The sequence below is a fragment of the Phragmites australis genome, chromosome 18, assembly GCF_958298935.1.
Source record: "Phragmites australis chromosome 18, lpPhrAust1.1, whole genome shotgun sequence".
NCBI lineage: Eukaryota > Viridiplantae > Streptophyta > Magnoliopsida > Poales > Poaceae > Phragmites > Phragmites australis.
The window spans coordinates 1,737,230-1,757,414 of record NC_084938.1 but is presented as its reverse complement, the minus strand read 5'-3'; the positions used below and the strand labels follow the sequence as shown (position 1 = coordinate 1,757,414).

Below are 20,185 nucleotides of genomic sequence, written 5' to 3'. Positions count from 1 at the left end.
GGTTACACGATTTAGGAAGCAGCTTTGTTTTGAATGCCGGAGTCTTTCCTTTTCCCAGATTCCTGATGGAGTTAACAGGTTTTAAAATATCCATATTTCAAATATGTCCTGCGCCAAGTTCTATGCGTGTAGATGATGTTGAGGTATACTTAACATGTTGTATATGCTTCTCCGTCCTCAATATTATTGCCCGTCAGTTATGGTTAGAGTTTAAGTAATTTTCGCAAAATTACAAATATTTTGATAAATTTATTGTAAAACTATAGATTTAAATAATAGTTTCACAAAATTACAAATTTAGTATTAATTTTATAAAAAACTTTAGATTTTTAGCAAAATTATTGTAAAACTATATATTTAAGTAATAATTTCACAAAGCTACAGATTTAGTATCAATTTTATTGTAAAATTACAGATTTTAGATGAGCTATTTTTAGCCTCGTTACCATGATGACCGACCTCTCTCGCAGTCTTACAGTAGTTTGTCAGCTCATGAAATTATATACTTTCGTAAAATTATCATAAATTACAAAATTATAAATCTAAACAATAATTTCATAAAACTATAAATTTAATATTAATTTTATCGTAAAACTATAGATTCTATCGTATTAACCTGACGAATGAGCTCTGCTTATAGTCATATTAACTCCTGGACGATCCGTTTCATGAGCTGCCAGCTGCTGTGAGACTGTAAGCGGGGTCCGGTCATCATGGTAATGGGAATAGTAACAACTCCTCTAAAATCTGTAGTTTTACGATAAAATTGGTATTAAATCTATAGTTTTGTGAAATTATTGCTTAAATATATAGCTTTATAATAAAATAACACTAAATATGTAGTTTTGTAAAACTATTATTTAAATTTGTATTTTTATGATAATTTTATCAAAGTATATGTAATTTTGTGAAATTTACTCTTAGAGTTAAGACTGTAGCAAGCTTATTGCAATGATTAGGATGTATTTAAGTAGTGGCAGGCATGAAAGAATGAAGCAAATATGTGCATCAAAGGTGTTCATGAACTTATATTTGGTGCAATAGAAGGAAGATTAAATGGGCTTATATTTGAGTCTAGAGGGAGTACCATCTTTTTTTAGAGGAGGGAGTACCATTTTACTGCAGCTAACACTGAAAATGCTTTATCTGACATTGGGTTTTACATCAACTGCAGAGCCTATATCTCTGACATTGGGCTAATAGTGATACAGCCATACGAGCATCGAGGACAACTGTTGCCACCTAGGATTTCTGGTAATGAGGAGAGGAGTGATACATCCATACAATCTTCAAGGACAACTATTGCTACAGATGTGTGAAACAAGACAGATGTCTCTTGTGATGTATTTATTACGTGTTAAGAGTATATTTGTATTTTATTCTCTATAAATTCGTATGGATTACTATCTATAAAGATTTATTTTTCATATTGCTCCACCGCTCTAACAACACATCTATATTCTCTTCTATTTTTTTTAATAATATTCTATAACTAACAATACACACTGATATCTCAACACAAACACACTTCACAGATGGTGGCTACTCATGCGTCTAAAGACCAGGCTCAGCATACACGTGCAGCACCTCGTGTGAGAAGACATGCACCGGCATACTGAACCCGACAACCGCAGCACGTATGTCGGCAACGCAGCCAACCCAGCCATTTGGCAGTACGGCTCACCATAAGCATGCGGTGGAGGAGGCAAATTTACGAATACTGGGAATATGAGCAACAACTGAAGGAACTACGACTGAATCGTTAAGAGAAGGAGCACATGAAGAAAACAGTGAAGGAGTGTGTCGCGGCCGAAGCACGCGAAGCTGAGATAGAAATGAAGCGGGAGAGTGCCCATCACACTAAGACGGTAGACCCTGATATCTTCATGAAGGCCAAATATTTTAGGTGCACTTGGTGGAACATCCATTGTAACCCAGACTATTTTTATTTCTTAAAGGTATGTTAGGTTTAGCAGTGATACCCAATTAGGTTAGTCTTTAGACATAATAATGTATATGTCAACGTTTGTTGTCATTATCTCTTTATAGTTAGGGTTTCTTTCGTGTAGCGACGAAAAACTCCATGTCCTATATAATGTTGATCAACATATGTAACATATGTGTCAGATTATATCATAATTGTACTTCATGACTACTATTGTTCAACAAATTTAATTTTGTATCTTTCCAACATTACTTCACTAAAAAAATTCTCACGCAATTTTACATCAACTAAATAAGAAAATATCGGCAAAATTACAACGAACCAAAATTAAGGATAAATTAAAGAAAAATGAACCACTCTGTGAAACTGTTTGGACAACTATTTACACAACAAATATTTTTTGCCAAACCATATCTGTTATGGCAGAAATTGAATTAATTTACAAACACATCACCTGGTGAATGAACGATATAATGATGTCGTCCGTTCAGTAGGTGATATGAAGTTCTTGTCCGCTGAATGAGCGAGACATTCTCTGAGTATCAAGACCCACAAGGTCTCCTCGTTCATCAGGCAACATCTTATTCTCGCCCGATAAACAGACGACGATAACCTATTTCTTATAATTTTTAAATAGATGCGTAGTTTTGAAAATATAAAAAAGTATTAAAATTTGTTTTGGGGAGATGGGCGCTGGTGGTAGCGTGGCTCAGATCAGAGTGGTCGGGCCAGACGGCGCTCGGTGGCCCACGGTGGCAGACGTGCGGTCAAGACCTAGTCGCGTGCTGGCGCGTGGAGTCGCACGGCCAGGCGGGCGAGCGGCCCAGGGAGGAGCTCGGCCCAGGCAGGCGGGTGTGTGCGGCCGGCCTTGTGTAGTTGTGTGAGGCGCGACAGAACCGACGAAGGCAACACAGGAGATTGAGAGGGACCGAACATGAGTTTTTCTTTTAGAAAAATGGGTGAAACTCATCCAGGGTTAGGATTCCGTGGAGAATTTTGTAGTGATGCTTTGGAGATGTATATATATTGTGAGCTCATCCATGTAATGAAGATGAAATTTTGTAAATTGATGAGTTGATTCCATTCCTTCTTCGTGCTTTCTATTTTCGTTGTTTGTGTTGATTTTTAATGGATCTTTTGATTATCTCGATTTGTTTTGGTTTGATCTATCCAAATTCATAATTTGTAATTAGAAATCTAATTGACTTGATTCTTTTGATAATAGCTTCGCATTGTTGCTTAGTTGGTACTGTTAAAATTTGAGGACAATCATATTGTCAGATATTTTTTACATCATTTTATTGACATGATAGTTGTTTGTCCGAACTGATTTCGAGGTTAAATTAAATATTTATTTATGTGCATTAAATTTTGAATTTGACTTCGGCGATGATTCACCTTGTATTGCGCGTAATTCCATGATACAAATCGAATTATACGCCAACTGTCTCAACTGGTGCCAAATTATACGCTCTGCGTAGTAAGTAGCGAAACAGCAAAGCAATAGAAATTTTGTTATCTTATCTGAGGGAGCCAAATCCCTTTTACCCGGATTGCGTCCTATCCGATGCCGTCTCGAGCCAGCTTCACTCTTCTTGCCGCCCTCGAAAGCCGCGTCGGAATTTCATACTAGGCCCCAGGCGCTTGCGTGCGGTCGAGGGAGGGAGACGCCGTCGGCGATGGCACGGTGCTGCCAGGGCCACATCGCGCACTGCCTCGGCAGGATCCTCGCCTGCCGCGGCACCGCCACCGTCGCCCTGTCCGGCCGTCGCCGGCTGTCCGGCGCGGAACTCGTTGACGGGGTGCGGAGGCTGGCCGCCGGGCTCGCGGAGCGCGGGGTCCGTCCGGGCGACGTCGCCGCCGTCGTCGCCTTCAACAGGTACGTGCGGAGCTGGAGCGGTAGGAGCACGGCTCGTTCTTGGCTTCTCCTGCCTGCCTCCCCTGTCTGTCTGCTCTGGCCTCCGTCCATTTTTTTTTCTCTCCTCCATTTCTTGCTCCCTTTAAGCCAAACAGCATGACAACACCTCACAACAACAAAAAATATCTGCTTTCTTCCATTAAAATGGCCATAGTCAGATGCATCTTTGGCTCCTTATTTTTTTTTTCGAAAAAAATAAACCATGGAGTCCTTTCTGATCTGCAGCATTGAGTACATAGAGCTGTTCCTGGCCATCACATACGTCGGAGCAATCGTCGCCCCTCTCAACTACCGTTGGGTATGATTCCTCTTACCTCGGATTGAAGAATCAACAAGACCTGAAAATCAATTTTTTTTCCAAGAACGTAATAAGACCTAAATATATATATATATATGGTTTCAAAACTTCCATGCGAGACCATGGTTTCAAATTTCAATCATTTGCTCTGGCAATTCTCGCTTTCACGTCGGTTTCAGTGGAACTCAACACTTTCAGTTTCAGTAGCTCATAGTTTCCTGTGTATGTTGTGATTCGCAAGAATGTAAGATGTTATCTTTCTTATGAGCCAGAGCTTTGACGAGGCAACACAGGCGCTGGAGCTCGTGCAACCATCGGTGTTCATCTTCGACGACAGTTACAGCTCGTGGGCACGTCAGCTGGTGGGGAGCAAGAATTTCTCATCCATTAGTCTCTACCTCATCCTGGGGGGCCCTTGCAGTACCGGCCATGCTGCAAATTGTAAGATTTGGCTGGAGCTGAGACCTGCTTCAGTTTGAATGATCAGCATGAAGTTTAACAGAGATAATGCAGCATCTAGGATTTATAAATGTTCTGTGTTCAACTATTTCAGTTGTATCTGTTGATCACATCAGGAGGAGTGTGAGAGGAACTACAGCTATAGAGCCCGTGTCGGCTCCAAGGGATGTTGCTTTAATGTGCTTCACATCTGGTAAATGAGCCCTCCTCCAAAATGTATGCTGATTTTTCACTTCAATATGTGCTCAATTATTTGCAGTTCAGAGTCTACCCCGCACCTTTTATGCATATTCTGAAACTTGGGTTGATAATTGATACCATAAGCTATTTTGATTCAGGGACTACTGGACGACCAAAGGGTGTAGCAATAAGCCATACATCTTTGATCATACAGTCCCTTGCGAAAATCGCCATTGTTGGCTACGGTGAGGATGATGTATGCTTTCAGGATCCAAGTACTGCTACATCTTTCCCCTGAAAATAGCATTGGCTTGTAGATGTAATTGATAACTTCGATAAATTACGAAAGGAAGTTTTATGTCATGTAGATAGAATTTCATTCATTTATTTCAGAAGAAACAGAAGTTGTATGAACTGAAATGCCTTTGTTGGTCTGCAGGTCTACCTGCATACAGCCCCTCTGTGCCATATCGGAGGGATATCCTCATGCATGGCCATCCTGATGGCAGGAGGTTGCCATGTTCTGATGCCGAAATTTGATGCCAAATCAGCTTTTGACGCTATCCGGGAACATGGAGTGACTTCTTTCATTACTGTTCCTGCGATCATGGCTGATCTACTGTCTTATGCTGGGTACGCGGTAGTGCTAGAGTAAAGTTTAGGAATGCACAATTTTTCTGTGACTAAATAACTTTAGGTGTATTCTCAATCAGAAAAGCGAAGATATCAGACTGTGGGATTACAGTGACTAAGATTCTCAATGGTGGCGGCGGATTGTCAGATGACCTGATAACTGGAGCTTCTCAGTTATTTCCTCATGCTGCTATTTTCTCAGCTTATGGTATATGTTCTTACCGGTTACCACTGTATTCCACTTCCCCTACTTGCGATTTGTGTAGAATTGCTTATAATGAGGAGCAATTTAATACTCATGAACAATAAAATCTCTGACAACTGGAACATTACTGAACAGATGAATGTTTATCTTAATATGAACTCTAAAAGACTAAAACCATGTTGCTAACTCTTTCACGTTTCTATCGATGCTCTTCTCACCGATTCCTACGGAGTTAGACACTTTGGAAAGGTACCTACTGAATTTTATAGCTTATTTTCAACAGGGATGACTGAGGCATGCTCATCTCTGACATTCATGGCTCTCAACAAACCAAAACTTCAAGAACACAAGAACCAACCAGGAAGCTATTGTGGGGGCGTTTGTGTTGGCAAACCAGCACCTCACATCGAGATACGCATTGGCATGAATGATAATAACAATAGTTCTTCACCAACTGGGAGCATCTTAACGAGAGGCTTGCATACGATGGTTGGGTACTGGATGAACAACAAGGTAGATTCATCGGATTCTGTTCGGAACGGGTGGCTTGACACCGGCGACACTGGATGGATGGACAAAGCTGGTAATCTATGGCTCATGGGCCGTCAGAAGGGTCGCATCAAAAGTGGAGGTGAAAATGTTTTCCCGGAAGAGGTAATTATTCCATAGCTAGTGCAAATTTGTTGTGTTCTTCGATCTTTAATTATAAAAATGATTGATACAATAACACCTGACATTGTTCAGGTAGAGTCGGTGCTTTATCAGCACCCGGGAGTAGCTCAAGTTGTGGTAATCGGTGTACCGGATAGTCGTCTTGGGGAGAAAGTTATTGCCTGTGTTAGCATCAGGGATGGCTGGAAGTGGGTTGATGCAAGGGATGAGCATCAAAGAGAAGGCAAAGAGGTATCTGCTCAGATACTTCAAGACCATTGCAGGCTGAAAAATTTGAGCAGGTGATCTTCTTAAATGCTTCTTCAAGAACATAACATTTCGGAGTCAAATTCTCAGACATTTCTGATTAGGCCTGAACTAGAAAAGCTGATGCGTTTCTATGCTACCAAGAAGCAAATATCACATGGTCCAAAAATTTGAATCAATATGATAGTAGATTTTAGTTTATCAGTGAGATCATGGTTGCTGGCAAAGAATTATCTACGTTTAAAAAGGGTACTAGTGGAATATGACTATGACAAGCATCGTGCTCAATTTTCTCTTTAACAGATTCAAGATACCAAGGTCATATTATCAGTGGAGGAGACCATTTCCAGTGACCACCACCGGCAAAATCAAAAGAGAGGAGTTGAAGAGGGAAATCTTAGCAACAATGCAACTACCCAGCAACTTGTAGTTTCAGGCCCGGATCAGTTCATCTCTGCTTGTAATTCCCTTGAAAGACTGAATGGTCACAGCTTTTTGCCTCTCTTCGAGGTCTCTCCTGTGGTTGATCATTGACCTGTAGGTGCTTTCATGTGAACTTGTACCGGTTGTGAAGTTTTGGGATGTGAGTTCCTTCTTTGGCAACTAAAATAACGTCTTTCTTGGCACTGCTGAATAAATTTTGCAACCTTGTTTCATCACAAATCTGAAATGATTTCAGGTGATCCGTGACACGGATTGCTCATCTTCACAGTGAAACAAAAAAAATTCATAAACTTTGACAAAAAAGGAACAACTTGGTTAATGACAAGTTTCATTGAATTCAGAACATCAACATGGAATACATTAAAAAAAAATTTTTTGAGGGGAAGATGTCTTCCACTTCCAGAGTTAACAAAACGGAACGGGATATCCCGCGACCGGTCGCACGTAGATTGATCGCACGACCCCCTCCTCCTCCTGTTGCCACGTGTCCAAACTGGGCGTCACGCACGGGAACAAGAGAGCGCACTGTTGCTGTTGAACATGAGTATCAACTTACATGAAGAATCAAGTTTCTAATGGAATAGTGTAACAATTTATATTGTATATATGATAGTAACTTATATAAAGATTGTGTAACAATTTATGCTGTATAAAAAATATCTTTAGAACATATGCAATATGAATATCGTTGTGTTGTTTTTTATGTCATAAATATAATTGTGCAAACAGAATTAAAAACGAATATCATATGCAATATTTATGGTAATTTAAAATATTTAATTAGTACAAAACAAATCTACTAAATCACATGGCACCCGACGTGACAAACGACTCTACGGGCCCTGCGCAAGGCCTCCGCGCATGACAACACAGCCCGATTTTTGGCTAAGATGTATTAGACGTCCCCACGCAAGGCCTTAAAAAAACCCTTCATTTATTATATATATATATAATATTAAAAAAATACATAACTATTTTAAAATATTGTATATCTAAACTACTATCACCTGTTAGACTAACGATAGTAAGATATTGTCTATTTAACGAGTGACAACTTATAAAAAACATAATATAATAACTAGAAATTAAATGCTCTAACTGATAATGACATCTATATCAATATGTTATTTAATAAAAAAATTCTCTAATCGATATAACGTACACATCAAGATGTGGTTCAACCCAAAAACAATACCTTTATTATTTTCAGTTAGAAGAGCAACATAAACATATGGGAGAGCGACAGAAAGTGTCACATGCTCACGGACGGTTGACAAGAAGTTACGTCGGCGTGATAATCGATATCCAGTAGGGTGAGAGTAGCTGCTAATACTACTCCTAGCAACTGTGACCGGTCAAACCTTCGTTGCCTTTATTTTTTTTCCTCGTTCAGTGCAGTGCTTTTGTTTGGATGGAGGCCGTGACAAGACGTACAAGATGTCGCGGAATCGTCGAGATGTCGCTATTTTAACGGGGAAGGTATTATTACGTCACATCATAGAGTTGTTATACTGGTCGACGCAATGTATCGCCTGTTGGGTTGGATAGGTAACATTTTGTGATTGTTCTTTTATAGTAACGATAGTTTAGATAAGTAATATTAAAATAATTATACATTTTTATAAATATTGAAAAATTAAAATATATTAATAAAAATAGTCTCATTGCCGTGTGGTGAGCTTTTTTATTTTTATATTTCGAAAATAATTTTTAGACTTCCAATAAGCGACATGTTATAAAATAAAAAACATCACGTCCTATTACTCTCAAAATTCAAAATACTATTAAAATAGTCATAATTTTTTTTTAAATATGTTGCAGAGGATATATAATCTATTCTTAAAAAAAACTTAAATAATTACTTTTACAATGAGAAAAAAAGATAAATTTTATTGTATATATCATATTTAAATTTTTTCAGAGCTAGATCATAGTATCCTCTACAATATATATTTTTATGACTATTTTAATAATACTTTGAATTTTGAGAGTAATATAACGTAATATTTTTTATTTTTAATCTACATATGTTGGAAGGGCACCATTTTTTTTCTTTTATCCTATCCCCGGTTAAAAGTATGACACCCTTCCAACGGGCAACAATAGTCTAATTTTGCATTTGTTTGAAACGCACCTCTAGTTTTACAAATTTTTATTTTCGAAATAAAAAAATAAAAAAATGGCCGCGCGCTCGCGCCGGAGCGTGACCAGTCGGGCCAAACGAATTTGAAGTGCTTTTGGGCTGTCAGAGCATTCAGTCCAAAATGATGGGCCGGGCTGCAAACGCGTGGAGGCACTATCAGCGTCCAGCTGCCCTGCCCAGCACCACCGCAGCACGCAGTACGCAACGGCGGTGGGGAGAAAGGATGGAGCAGTAGGAGAAAGGCGGCTACTTTCGCTTTCTCCCCAGTCCCACCGGCGCCAGTTACTGCGGCAAGCAAGAAAGGAAAGGTACAGCATGATTCATCATCGCAACATCTTCTTGCCTCCTTTCCACGGTTGTAATTTCGGGATTTTCCGTTTATTTTGCTGCCCGTTTGTTGTCTATGAATTCAGTGGATGGAGCTCAGAGCTCTGTCCTTGGTGATGGTGGCGGTTAATAATTTTTTCGGGCTTGTTTCATCTCTTCCCATTGGTTTGAGCATCATAGGTTAGTGTATACCTCCATTGGGACTTAATCTTGGGGATTGGTATTCGATTTGGTTATGTTGGTTTGTTGCTTATTTTGTTTTGTTCACCTAATTGGCTAATTCAGCTTGGCTAACCTGAACCTGACCTTTTCCTGCTCTTAGTCTTTGGACCTAGTTCATGGCCCTATCATGGTTAGCATTACTCAGGTGTTCCCCCCATGCCATTAATAACTGAGCATTTTTCTTAGTTGATACCAGAAATTTGTAAGCTTTTTGTCTGATTTTGCTCAAAGACCATTAGATGTGGTTTATTTAATACATGTGAGTATGCAGCCGAGGAATAAATGTTTAATGAATTTGCTGAGAAAACTAGCGACCTGATCTTAATTATAATCGGGATATTCCATTTTGTGTATTTCCATTTTTACAGTGGTGTAACTCCAAGCTCACACTCAGATAGACATGGCAGAGACCACGGATGTGTCACCTGATGATGCCAATGGAAGTACCGCAGTTCAGATTGAGCCTTCTTCCAATGAAGACGTTCTGTTCCTTGATGATATGGATTCTTTCTGGGACGAAGTAAATACTGGGCTTCATGTTTCAAGAGTTGTGACTAGTGCTGTCATCAAGGGAATTCTGAGTGATGTAGAACAAGATGTGGCTCAGAAGATCTGTGTCAAGGATGCAGAGATATCATTGCTGAACCAGAAGCTGCAGCAACTAGAAAATAGCAGCTTAAGTTTACCTGAGGGGCGGGACAAAAGATATGATGAATTCTATTATCTTCGCGAACAGCTTGATTCCATTTCAAGGTCACTCTTGAATTCTGAATGGGGGCTTTCGGGATCACAGCATAACTCTGAAAGTTCAGAAGATATGGGTAAGCAGAGGGGCAAGGAACAATCCTCCAGAGATGGTATAGCAAAGGAAAATGGTTCTAAAGCCTCCCAAGAAGTTTTCAGTGACCCGGCAGTTCTGAAGCACATGGATAAGGATGAAGTGATAGCCCATTTTAATAAAGCAATGAATCAGATGAAAATACAGCATGATTCAACTGTGCAACAGCAGACCGAAGAGATATTCGAACTAAAGCGCAAACTCCTAAGGAATGAAGGACCTAACCCTTGGCATTTACGAAACAACAAAGAACTTGAGCAAATGAGGAAGAAGATTAGTGAAGTCGTCTCGAAGTTGGATGTGCTCCTCTTGGAGAATAAAAGAACTATCGTTCGCATCAAGTCAGATGCATTTCCTTGCCCACAAGACAAGAGCAATGTATTAGATTCTGATACCCGGCAGCTACAAGGTGGTGCATCTGTAGAGTCAGATCATGCAAAGCATATTATAAGCCTTGAAGCTGATATTGAAGATGCCAACATTGCAGCCTTCATTAGAGAAGAGATAGAAAAGATTGTCGTAAAAGAGTTTGTTAGTGAAAGAAAAATAGGATTGCATGGTTATGAGCCGGAGCTTAATATGAAGCAGGAAGTTTGCTCAATCATTCAGAAAGAGGCTATTGCGGAAGCAGTGTCAAACATTAATTCTTCGTTGTTAAAGAACAATGAAGAAGAGGGCTGTGCTGAAGCTGAATCTCTACTGAAACAGAACATTGACAAACTGAATCTAGTTGTGGATTCCTTCATTGAAGTAGTGAGGCAAAAGGAGGAATTTGTGTCACAGATTGGATTGGAGGCAATGGAAGCTCGTGTGGATTCACTGTGCCATGAACTTGATTTCCTAAGAGACAAAGTGGGAAAGCAAGATTTGTACATATCTGAAAAGAGCAGGGAGTTTGATATCATTATGGGCAGGTTGGAGCATGCTCAGCAACATGTTCAACACAATGATGTCACTTTGAGTGAGTTGAATGATAGATTTAGAACCATTTCAGACTCTCTAAAGGAGTTGGAGAAACAAAATCAAGTTCTACATACTGTCATTGAAGAAAAGGAGAAGACATTAACATCTGCCGTTTCCAAAGACAATGAGTTCAAAGAATGCATGAAACATGCTGTTGAATCTATGAGAGATTTTGAAAAATTCGTTACAGATCAACAAACTATAGTTGCTAATAAAGTTAAGCACAGTGAATCAAGGTGCCTGCATTTGCTCTTGTCCTTAAATTATTTTTTAGATGAGCTGATTTAGTGGTTATTAGTTTTGTCTTTATCAGTCTTACCATACTATTTGATCTTACATTCGCTCTGTAGTTCTTGATACATATACCTATTTATCTATTGTTCTGTGAATAAAAAGGGTAGTATGGCTTTCTTTTACAGGTTTTGTTTGTTAAAAGAACAATGTATGCACCTTGCGAAAGAAGGCAATCTTTTGAGAAAGAAGGCATTGCGATACAAAGAGATATCCGAGACAAGAGGCTCTAATCTTCAGAAAGCTGAACTCGAGGTAATGTATTTGTGAATTGTAACTAGTAATGATTTAGCTTCACCTTTTTCAAACCTTAACCTGCACACTGCGACAAAGTTATAACCTGGATATCTCCCTAAAAGCAGGGAAGAAGTGATGGAATGAGGTTCAGTTTCTCAATTTAGCTACTTTATAGGGTAAGGATAATTGGAGCATAAAAAACACAATTAATTAAATTTATTTGGTGTGCAGGTGGATTTACTTGGTGATGAGGTTGAGGCCTTAACAGATTTTCTTGCGAAAATCTATATTGCACTTGACCATTATTCTCCAGTCCTGCAACACTATACTGGCGTAAGTTTCGTTTCTATGTTGTAGCATACTTTGTCATGACTCATGATTCCTTTATTTTCTGTTTCTGTTTCTCCTACATATATTTTATCTAATATCTTGGCCAGAAACTGCTTCGTGATGGCCAGTGGAACTACCTGTTGGCTATTTCTATTGAACAAACTGGTGGCAGTTATTATCCTATCTAGTTTGACCTGCTAGTTGCAAAATTTGGATGTTGTCATTGGATTTAATTTTTCATCGTTACCACATCATTTTTTCTAAATCTTTCAATACAAAAATCTGAACTAAGTAACCTAACACAGTCACACAGATAACAGAAATTTCAATGAAATTCTTGTTAAGTTGTTTCTCTAATATTGATTTGCTTTGTGGTATGAAAGAGATATGTGCATGCCTTGTCTATCAGTGTACCATGGTATGTTGATTGCCAATATGCCATAATCACTAGCAAGTAATCCACCTAATTTGCATTGTTCTATTGTACCGTTACGAGTTATAATCTTTCTGTTCTTTACTAATACTATTACCCCTTCCTCGCAGGTTATGGAGACGTTGAACATGATTAAGAAACGTATTAGCATGGCAAAGTAAAATGCTTCTGCCCGTTGATATCAGCTGGTCAATGTTAACCATAACCTTGGTATTCTCCGCTTGACAGCGTGCTTCTAGCGCTTTAAGATAACTTCTGTAGGTGTATGTTAGCTTCTTTTATCAATTTCTAGCGCTTTAAGATAACTTTTGTAGGTGTATGTTAGCTTCTTTTGTCAATTCAAGGACTAGGTTTTGCAGAGTGGCTTGCTCCCTTTTATAGGCAGTAGTCTTGGTAGCGTTTGACCACTTTGTAAATGACCCAACTGTAGTTTTTAGTTCTTGTATTTGGCTTTTGATGCCATGCGTTGTCATCTGTTGTAACAGTGACCTACTTGGATGACCAATTGTGGTAGTGGAGTGGATGTTTGAAGAGTTTTCAGGTGTTCTTTTCTTCTTGAACGGTGGCTGAAAATGTATGGGGTTCGCGTAGTACACCGACCGCCTATGATGATAAACTGATAGGCCATTTATGTGTTCCAAGACGTGGTTTTATTTTGATTTGCTCTCCTCCATGCGTTGTTGACAGTTTTTGAAATTTGACATGACAAACGAAGCTTATATGCTGTTGTGAAACTGAATTCCAGGTAGAATTTCAGTCATGCGTTGCATAAAGCGGGCATGGCTATTCAGAATTCATTGAAATGATTGTAGTTGTAGTGTAGTCTATTCAGAATTCATTTTATCCTCATCGCATGGACGAACGGACAACTAAGTTACTAGATAGGTGTAATTATATGGTATTATATACGGTATTATTTTGGTCTAAGAGTATTCGAGCTTCATTTGTAGCCTGACTCGATGGATGTAGATTTTACATCCATTTATGCAGACTGATTCATTTGTCAGTACTATAAAATCATCTTTATACGGGTAATTAATCATAATCTTAACTCTTATATCTGCTCGTACCGTCTCAGATTCAGTTAAACAAATATTCCCTTTGATCGCAAATGTAGGTCGTTTTGTTGCTCTTTATTTATCCTGCATTGGAAAAGATAACTCATTCATTTGTGAGAGTGGTAGCATTTATTAAACAAGGGCAAGATGGGAACAAAAGAGAAAAAAATGCATAGAAGTTCGAAAATGACTTATATTTAGAGAATAATTGAGAAGGCTAAAACAATTTACATTTGCAACTAGAAGGAGTAGAAACTTAGCTCAGTATATCTAGACAGATATGACTAATCACTCTTCTTTACAACAAATATGATTCTATTTAGATTATTTTTTCTTAACCTGCTTATATGATATAGCTTTACAAACCTCGTCCAGGACCCAAACACACCCATCGTAATCAGTTACAGCTAACTTGTATCGAGTTGGGTTGCGCTGAAACAAGGATCATGTTAAGCCTCCCTCCCCCTTGTCTGCTGCCTTTTTCTTAGTATCCTCTGCATCTTCTGCCTGACAGAAAAACTCTTGTATTACCGTTTTGTAATGGAAATGGATGGAGAGAGAGAGAGAGAGAGAGTAATTCGAAGCAAATTTGTGCAAGCTCATCCCTTCGTCATAATCATACATAGCAAACGAATGCTGGAAATTCGGTTGCACCAGATCAACATTTCAACTAATAGAGGCCAAGAAAACTGAACAAGTAGAAAATCACATTTGAAGATGAATCATCCAAGATACAATGATGCATGTTTTTGCCTCCAAACGCAACGGCACACATACATGCCACTAAGAGTTAGAATCTAGCAAACGATTCTTTCAACACGCTACCTACTTACATCAGAACTATATGTTCGTCTGCCTTATGATGCAGAGAATTATTCTTTTGCATCCATCCATGATTTATTATTTACACAACAGCAGCCTTGATGCTGATGAATGTGCCATTGAGACCAAATTTATCCTTCGGTTGGCCAACTCCTTCATGTACAATTGACATCCTCACATGCTGGGAATCAACTTCCATTTTCCAGTTTCAACCCTTTGCGATGATGGCTCCAGGCTAGTAAGGCAGCACCCAATGCTGGTTCCACCTGAAATTACATGACAAAACTTTTTTTAGCTTCATGAGGCGCAATTTCTGAATAGTGGAACAGAACTATCCCTGTTTTCCAAAACTATTGATCATAGCTTCTTTGGTGCGATGAAAACATTTGCACAATTAAATCCAACTATGTTACCTACAGATGAAATTTAACATCGAAAATCAGTGGTTTAAAATGCGCCCACCTAGCCAACTAGGGCCTAGGGGGCACCTGGGCGCTAGGTGCCACCCTCCTACTTGGTGCCCAATCGAACACCAAACCCTCCTAGACGATTGCCTAGCCCCAATTACACGAAAGGCATCACTGCCCGCCTAGCACTGAATGCCTTTTAGAATATTGTCTAAAATTACTGAGAAAAAAGCTGATGACTTCCAAGATCAGAAGTGATAGTATCCCAAACAGTACAAACCCTTAGAATGTTTGAATCTTGAGAGAACGGCATTCAGAAATAAACTTCGCAACAGGTTATACTAGTGATATACATATACTAACCTCAGGTCGAATAGGATGGACACCAGGGAAGACCTTGGAAATGGAATTTACAACCTCGCCGCTGATGTTCCATTTTTTATTTCCTTCCAGGACTCCTCCAACTAAAACAAGTGGAAACTGGTCCTTTCCATCTGCAGAGAGTAAGAAGCACCTTCAGGAATATACAAAAATGCTTTATTCCTATCAGTAACAACTTAACAATATAGATATCTAATGAAATGCACGTGATGTCTGGTGCATCCTGTTAACAGGTCGGACCTGCCCATATACTTTTGTTCAGAATGTTACATCAATACATCGACTTGTGTCCTGCACCACATTTGGAAATGGCAACATAATCTAAGCAGAATATCTGGGACCAAAGCCAGAATTCTCAGGTTGGATCCAGTATACTCCTTAGAAGAAATAGAGCACAACATCTAATATTTGGACCATAACTGGACCCCACAAGAGCATGTTAAGTCTGATGCCCATTTATCACAGCAAAACCAAACACTTGCTGCATGCTTCAGCCTCAAATGATACATTACAACAGGATAACTGACATGCAAAACAGCAGAAGGCCAGTCTGGGATGGAAGAACCTTTGGCAGAGAAAAGACCAGCTCATTCTTTGTTTTACTAAATAAGATACAATCACATCCTTTTATGGGAAGGACTTGACTTCACTACCTGACCCCAGAGAAATAATATATAAACTCAAGAAACCTTATGAGGAACTGAGCTAGCTCAGTTGGTTGACGGTGTGGATGTACGCTTAGACCACCCAAGTTCGAGTCCTCTTCGACACAAATTTGGGTGCATATTTCTTCTTAATAAAAAGCCACCTAGTTCCTCCCAAGTTGGTCTAGTTTTTATTCGAAAACTCAAGAAACCTTATCATCAATGTATGGAATATATCCGAAAGGACGAAAAAAACAATTGAGAAGGAAATTAGTTACTGTACTCCCTACTTTCCGACCAATTTGTCCCAGCCGGCTACCAAGTACCAACCAGTGCTGCTATGTAGCAGATGCAATTTCTCCATTCGCTTAATCAAAATAGAGCTGGTGGAAAAATTAAAGGCAAATAATGCTACATGATCAACATAAGCATTACCTTCACCGCACAATCTAAGGCGCCGAACAACTGCTATAACAGTATCAGCTAATTCTTGCACTGAATCATACAAAATTTTGTTAGCTACTTCATCACCATCTTCAGCTGAAGATAACACTACAGGTACAAGTGCTGCAATACGAGCCCAAGATGGATCTGCGTATGTCCACCTGTGCCAGATACAAGGGTGACAAGTAAGTACAAGATTCCATGTCAAGTGGTTTTATCAGCTGAAGCACTGAACACTATTCATGATGTTTTTGGAAGCTCCAGTAGATATTACTCTCTTATGAAATACTGAAATACCATCTTTCTAGGAGCTTAAAAATATGAATATCATATACAAGAAGCTTGGTGCACCAACAGGATGAATTGAGAAAAGAAATTAAGAGCCATTAGCTATACCCAAAAAGGATAAGAATTCATGCCTAACGCTAAAAGCCTGTGTAAACAATGCAAGCCTGGTCAGGTTTATATTTACATTGATGAACCATATTGTACCATACAATGGTTGTTACAGAAAGTACTGGACATACTTCGACACAAATGATCTATGTTCTGCAACAACAGTGCATCTTTTTGAGCATATTAAGCTATCATTCTAGTTTGCAGGATGCACAACTGAAATATAACCTGTATGCAAATGATGATGCTCTTGTGAGAGAACTTACCCAATCAATTCATCTGGTGAAGAAAGTTCAAGCTTCTTCAGGATCTCTCCTGTAAGAGTAGTCTGTGGTCCACGACCATCGTGTGCTTTTATTACTGCTGTCAAGGCCTGTGCAGCAATGCCATATCCACTGCATTAATGTACACATATAGTCACCTACATTTTCCTTTGTCACAGGTAAACAGTATTGGAATCACACAATAACAGGTTTCACAATCACTGAACAAATCTTTTAAACTGCACCCGTCAATTAGCGAAGGATTTCAAGATTTTGGAAGTGTGAAAAAGTATAGGCACACACTTCTCAGAAGATACAACATCATATCATGCACATGACAGGCTAAATGTTTTATCTGGCTGTTAACACCCAGCCCATTATGTCATGCTCAAAATGGCCATGGCTTCTCCACTAGATAGAACTTCATAATTTCTACAAAATAACTAATGTATTATCTGGTATAAATCAGATATGAACTTTGAAGAAAAAGTACACAGGGAAATTGAAAGAACTTATATCTATTTTAACAACCGAAGTCCTAAACAAAGAATGGTGTTCCAACTTTAAATAATGCATTTATCTTTAGGATTACTTAAAGTATCCTATTGTCATAAACAATGGAACTTACCTACCCCAGTCGCCCAAAACAGGCCCGGCACCAGCTGCTCTCGCTACTTTTCCATCTTTCGTGACCCCGTAAGCAATGCTTCCAGTGCCCGCAATCAACACACAACCATGTAGCTTTCCCATTGTACCACTAGCCAGAGCTGCCACCGCGTCATTTTCAACATAAAACTTGGCATGGCCAGGGAACAGATCTCTGGATATCAAACAAGGTTCACTTAACAGTAAAAGAGAAGAATTTTGACTAATTCCTTCTTTGCCTGGTAGCATTTGGGGTGGTGCAAATGAACAAGAAAATGGAGATTTACTATGTATTTTGCTATTTGTACCAGCCTATTCTGAAGGCATCAAATGAGATCAAGTAGTTGTCATGGACCATGTAAAAGTTTCCTTTTGGGGGAATATATTTTTATTAATATGGAGAGAGAACTATACCGTATCCATTCCAGCATCCTCTGCTGATCTGAAGGATGGTTAACTCCGGATACAGCTAAACAAACTGCACGGACAGCTGAACAATCTGTGTTGGCCATCGCAAGAGCCTCTGTCATGACCAACTCTAGTGTTTCCAACGCTGCACTTTCTGATACATAAAGGACAAAGTGGTTAGTATGTCTTAAGCAAAGACTTCTGCCATACACTATCCTACCCATACTATACCAATATTCTACCCGTACATACCATGACAGTGAAAACTTATTTGGTATCACTCAAAAAACATTCCCACGATCCAATTATATAATGTCTTGCAACTTACAAAACATATATGATCTGTGAATACATTCTGGTTAAACATGGGCATGCTGTTAGTTTAAAATCACAGAGGAAGTTAAGGCAAGATGGTCTCAACATGAGTTTAAAGTAATGCCGTCCCCGTCAATAAAAATTACACAACTACTCTACAGGCAATATGCTTAGCACAAGTAATGGTATTATCTCTTCAGTAACTTCATCAAATGATTGAAAAGTTGGAGCCAATTGAGATGATAACAGGATGTACTACAGAATGACATAATCTTCTTAAATCCATGAACAAGAGGTCACATAAAAAAACTGAACACACACAAGCAGAATTATCCAAGCAGTTCATCTATTTCCCTGGAACTCTCCCCTAATGTCCAAGATCCAGTATTTCCTGTAAACCTCGAGAACCCCGCATCACTTGTGGCATTCAAGGACACCGAAATCCCCAAAAATTGACAGGGAGACCACTAATCAATTCCCAAGATCCAATTTTTAACACGAGGCACGCATCAAGCACGCCCCGAATCAGACGTTCCTTTCGCGGCTACCTCCGACGGAGTTGCGGTTGGAGCAGCCGGCGACGGCGCGGGAGAGCACGGGGACTGCGCCGGGCGACTCCGGCGGCGGCATTGCGGCCGGAAGGCAGACGCAGACAGTGTTGGTGGCGCCGCCATCCACGCCCAGGATCACGCCGCCCTCCGCCGCCGCGCCCGCCGGCGAGTCGCCGTTCTCGTAGCCGCCCATATCTCCCTATCTCCCTTCCTCTCTTCTCGGGGTGCGCGAGATCGAAGGTGAGTCAAACTCCGATGAAGAGGAGAATCTTTTCTATTCGGAAAAAAGACGTTTTGGCGTGTGTGTTTGGGAACATCTTTGGCCCTCTCTCTTCATGAGCTTCTAACAACCAACTAATCCATGGTTAGCAAGTGTACACATCCAAATGGAAAAGGATGGGTGATGCAGTTTAGCCTGACTGAAAAATGGCTTCTTTGCCAAGGATAGAAAAAGCCGACCAAACACTTTGGGTTTTGAAGCTCGGACTCATCGAGAGAAGAGTTTAAAATTTCTAGACTTTTTGTTGTTGTCTGTATTTTTATGCGCTCTCTCTATAATTTTTTTTTAACCATGAGCGGGAGCATTGCTCTTTTATTTAAGAAAAAGAAAGGTCAAAAGATGTACATTTTGGTGTATTACATAGAAAACTGAATAAACTCGATCGAAAAGATACAATAGGCTGCTCACATGCGAGCTTCCACGGGGCAATGTCCTTCTGAACTTGCTTGAAAACTTGCAGCGGCATTTGCGATTTGCTATCGAAGACTCTCCTATTGCGCTCCTTCTAAATACGACATGTTGTATACATCATGATCGCTGCAACTGTTCTTTGCTGCGTTGTTGGGATTGGTTCCATGGCTGCATTCCACCATTCCATCACTGTCTTGGCCGCCGGCACTGCGACTACATCATTCGTCCAGGCACACACCCGCTCCCAAACCTCACTGGCGTAGTAGCATTGTAGACAAAGGTGGAGTGTCGTTTCCGGTTCTTGATCACACAAGGGGCAGGCCGCATTGCACGGCCAGTTGCGCAAAACGAGCTTGTCAGCCCGTTAATAGTTTGG

General features: G+C 39.7%; 3 protein-coding genes across 7 annotated transcripts; 2 read left to right on the top strand and 1 right to left on the bottom strand.

Annotated features, from left to right (window-relative positions):
• The first annotated feature begins 3,496 nt into the window (after positions 1–3,496).
• LOC133899621 (2-succinylbenzoate--CoA ligase, chloroplastic/peroxisomal) lies at positions 3,497–7,182 on the top strand. The gene is made up of 10 exons (XM_062340633.1): positions 3,497–3,824; positions 4,089–4,161; positions 4,434–4,602; positions 4,715–4,813; positions 4,959–5,056; positions 5,240–5,433; positions 5,514–5,641; positions 5,922–6,292; positions 6,383–6,591; positions 6,860–7,182. Exons 1-10 carry the CDS (start codon positions 3,625–3,627, stop codon positions 6,984–6,986), a joined length of 1,668 nt encoding a protein of 555 aa, XP_062196617.1. The 5' UTR covers positions 3,497–3,624; the 3' UTR covers positions 6,987–7,182.
• A 2,147-nt stretch (positions 7,183–9,329) lies between these two features.
• Positions 9,330–13,443, top strand: LOC133899232 (WPP domain-associated protein-like). Of its 5 annotated transcripts, none has more exons than XR_009906333.1 (6): positions 9,483–9,650; positions 10,061–11,729; positions 11,913–12,039; positions 12,147–12,166; positions 12,253–12,354; positions 12,895–13,443. XR_009906333.1 is itself a non-coding variant. In XM_062340208.1 (5 exons), the coding sequence occupies exons 2-5, from the start codon at positions 10,093–10,095 to the stop codon at positions 12,943–12,945; spliced, it is 1,917 nt and encodes a 638-aa protein (XP_062196192.1). In that variant the 5' UTR covers positions 9,330–9,451; positions 10,061–10,092; the 3' UTR covers positions 12,946–13,443. The 5 variants fall into 5 exon arrangements, 3 of the variants coding, with proteins under 3 accessions (XP_062196192.1, XP_062196193.1, XP_062196191.1); XR_009906332.1 differs by lacking the exon at positions 12,147–12,166 and having other exon boundaries at positions 9,484–9,650; positions 12,895–13,045; positions 13,099–13,443; XM_062340208.1 differs by lacking the exons at positions 9,483–9,650; positions 12,147–12,166 and adding an exon at positions 9,330–9,451.
• Positions 13,444–14,528: 1,085 nt separating this feature from the next.
• Positions 14,529–19,500, bottom strand: LOC133899271 (uncharacterized). Its single transcript, XM_062340250.1, has 7 exons — positions 19,116–19,500; positions 18,259–18,406; positions 17,828–18,019; positions 17,203–17,331; positions 16,532–16,701; positions 15,435–15,565; positions 14,529–14,930 (listed from the first exon to the last, which is right to left on the bottom strand). Exons 1-7 carry the CDS (start codon positions 19,309–19,311, stop codon positions 14,853–14,855), a joined length of 1,044 nt encoding a protein of 347 aa, XP_062196234.1. The 5' UTR covers positions 19,312–19,500; the 3' UTR covers positions 14,529–14,852.
• Positions 19,501–20,185: the final 685 nt, after the last annotated feature.

Bases quoted from the DNA above. Each gene is read 5' to 3' on its own strand.
- LOC133899621 (XM_062340633.1), top strand. From the start codon at position 3,625: ATGGCACGGTGCTGCCAGGGCCACATCGCGCACTGCCTCGGCAGGATC. The intron at 5,434-5,513 runs GTACGCGGTAGT...ATTCTCAATCAG, and splicing joins GATCTACTGTCTTATGCTGG to AAAAGCGAAGATATCAGACT. The intron at 5,642-5,921 runs GTATATGTTCTT...TATTTTCAACAG, and splicing joins TGCTATTTTCTCAGCTTATG to GGATGACTGAGGCATGCTCA.
- LOC133899232 (XM_062340208.1), top strand. From the start codon at position 10,093: ATGGCAGAGACCACGGATGTGTCACCTGATGATGCCAATGGAAGTACC. The intron at 11,730-11,912 runs GTGCCTGCATTT...TTTCTTTTACAG, and splicing joins GTTAAGCACAGTGAATCAAG to GTTTTGTTTGTTAAAAGAAC. The intron at 12,040-12,252 runs GTAATGTATTTG...TTTGGTGTGCAG, and splicing joins TTCAGAAAGCTGAACTCGAG to GTGGATTTACTTGGTGATGA.
- LOC133899271 (XM_062340250.1), bottom strand. From the start codon at position 19,311: ATGGGCGGCTACGAGAACGGCGACTCGCCGGCGGGCGCGGCGGCGGAG. The intron at 18,020-18,258 runs GTATAGTTCTCT...TTTGATATCCAG, and splicing joins AGGATGCTGGAATGGATACG to AGATCTGTTCCCTGGCCATG. The intron at 14,931-15,434 runs GTTAGTATATGT...ATGTAATTTCAG, and splicing joins TCCATCCTATTCGACCTGAG to GTGGAACCAGCATTGGGTGC.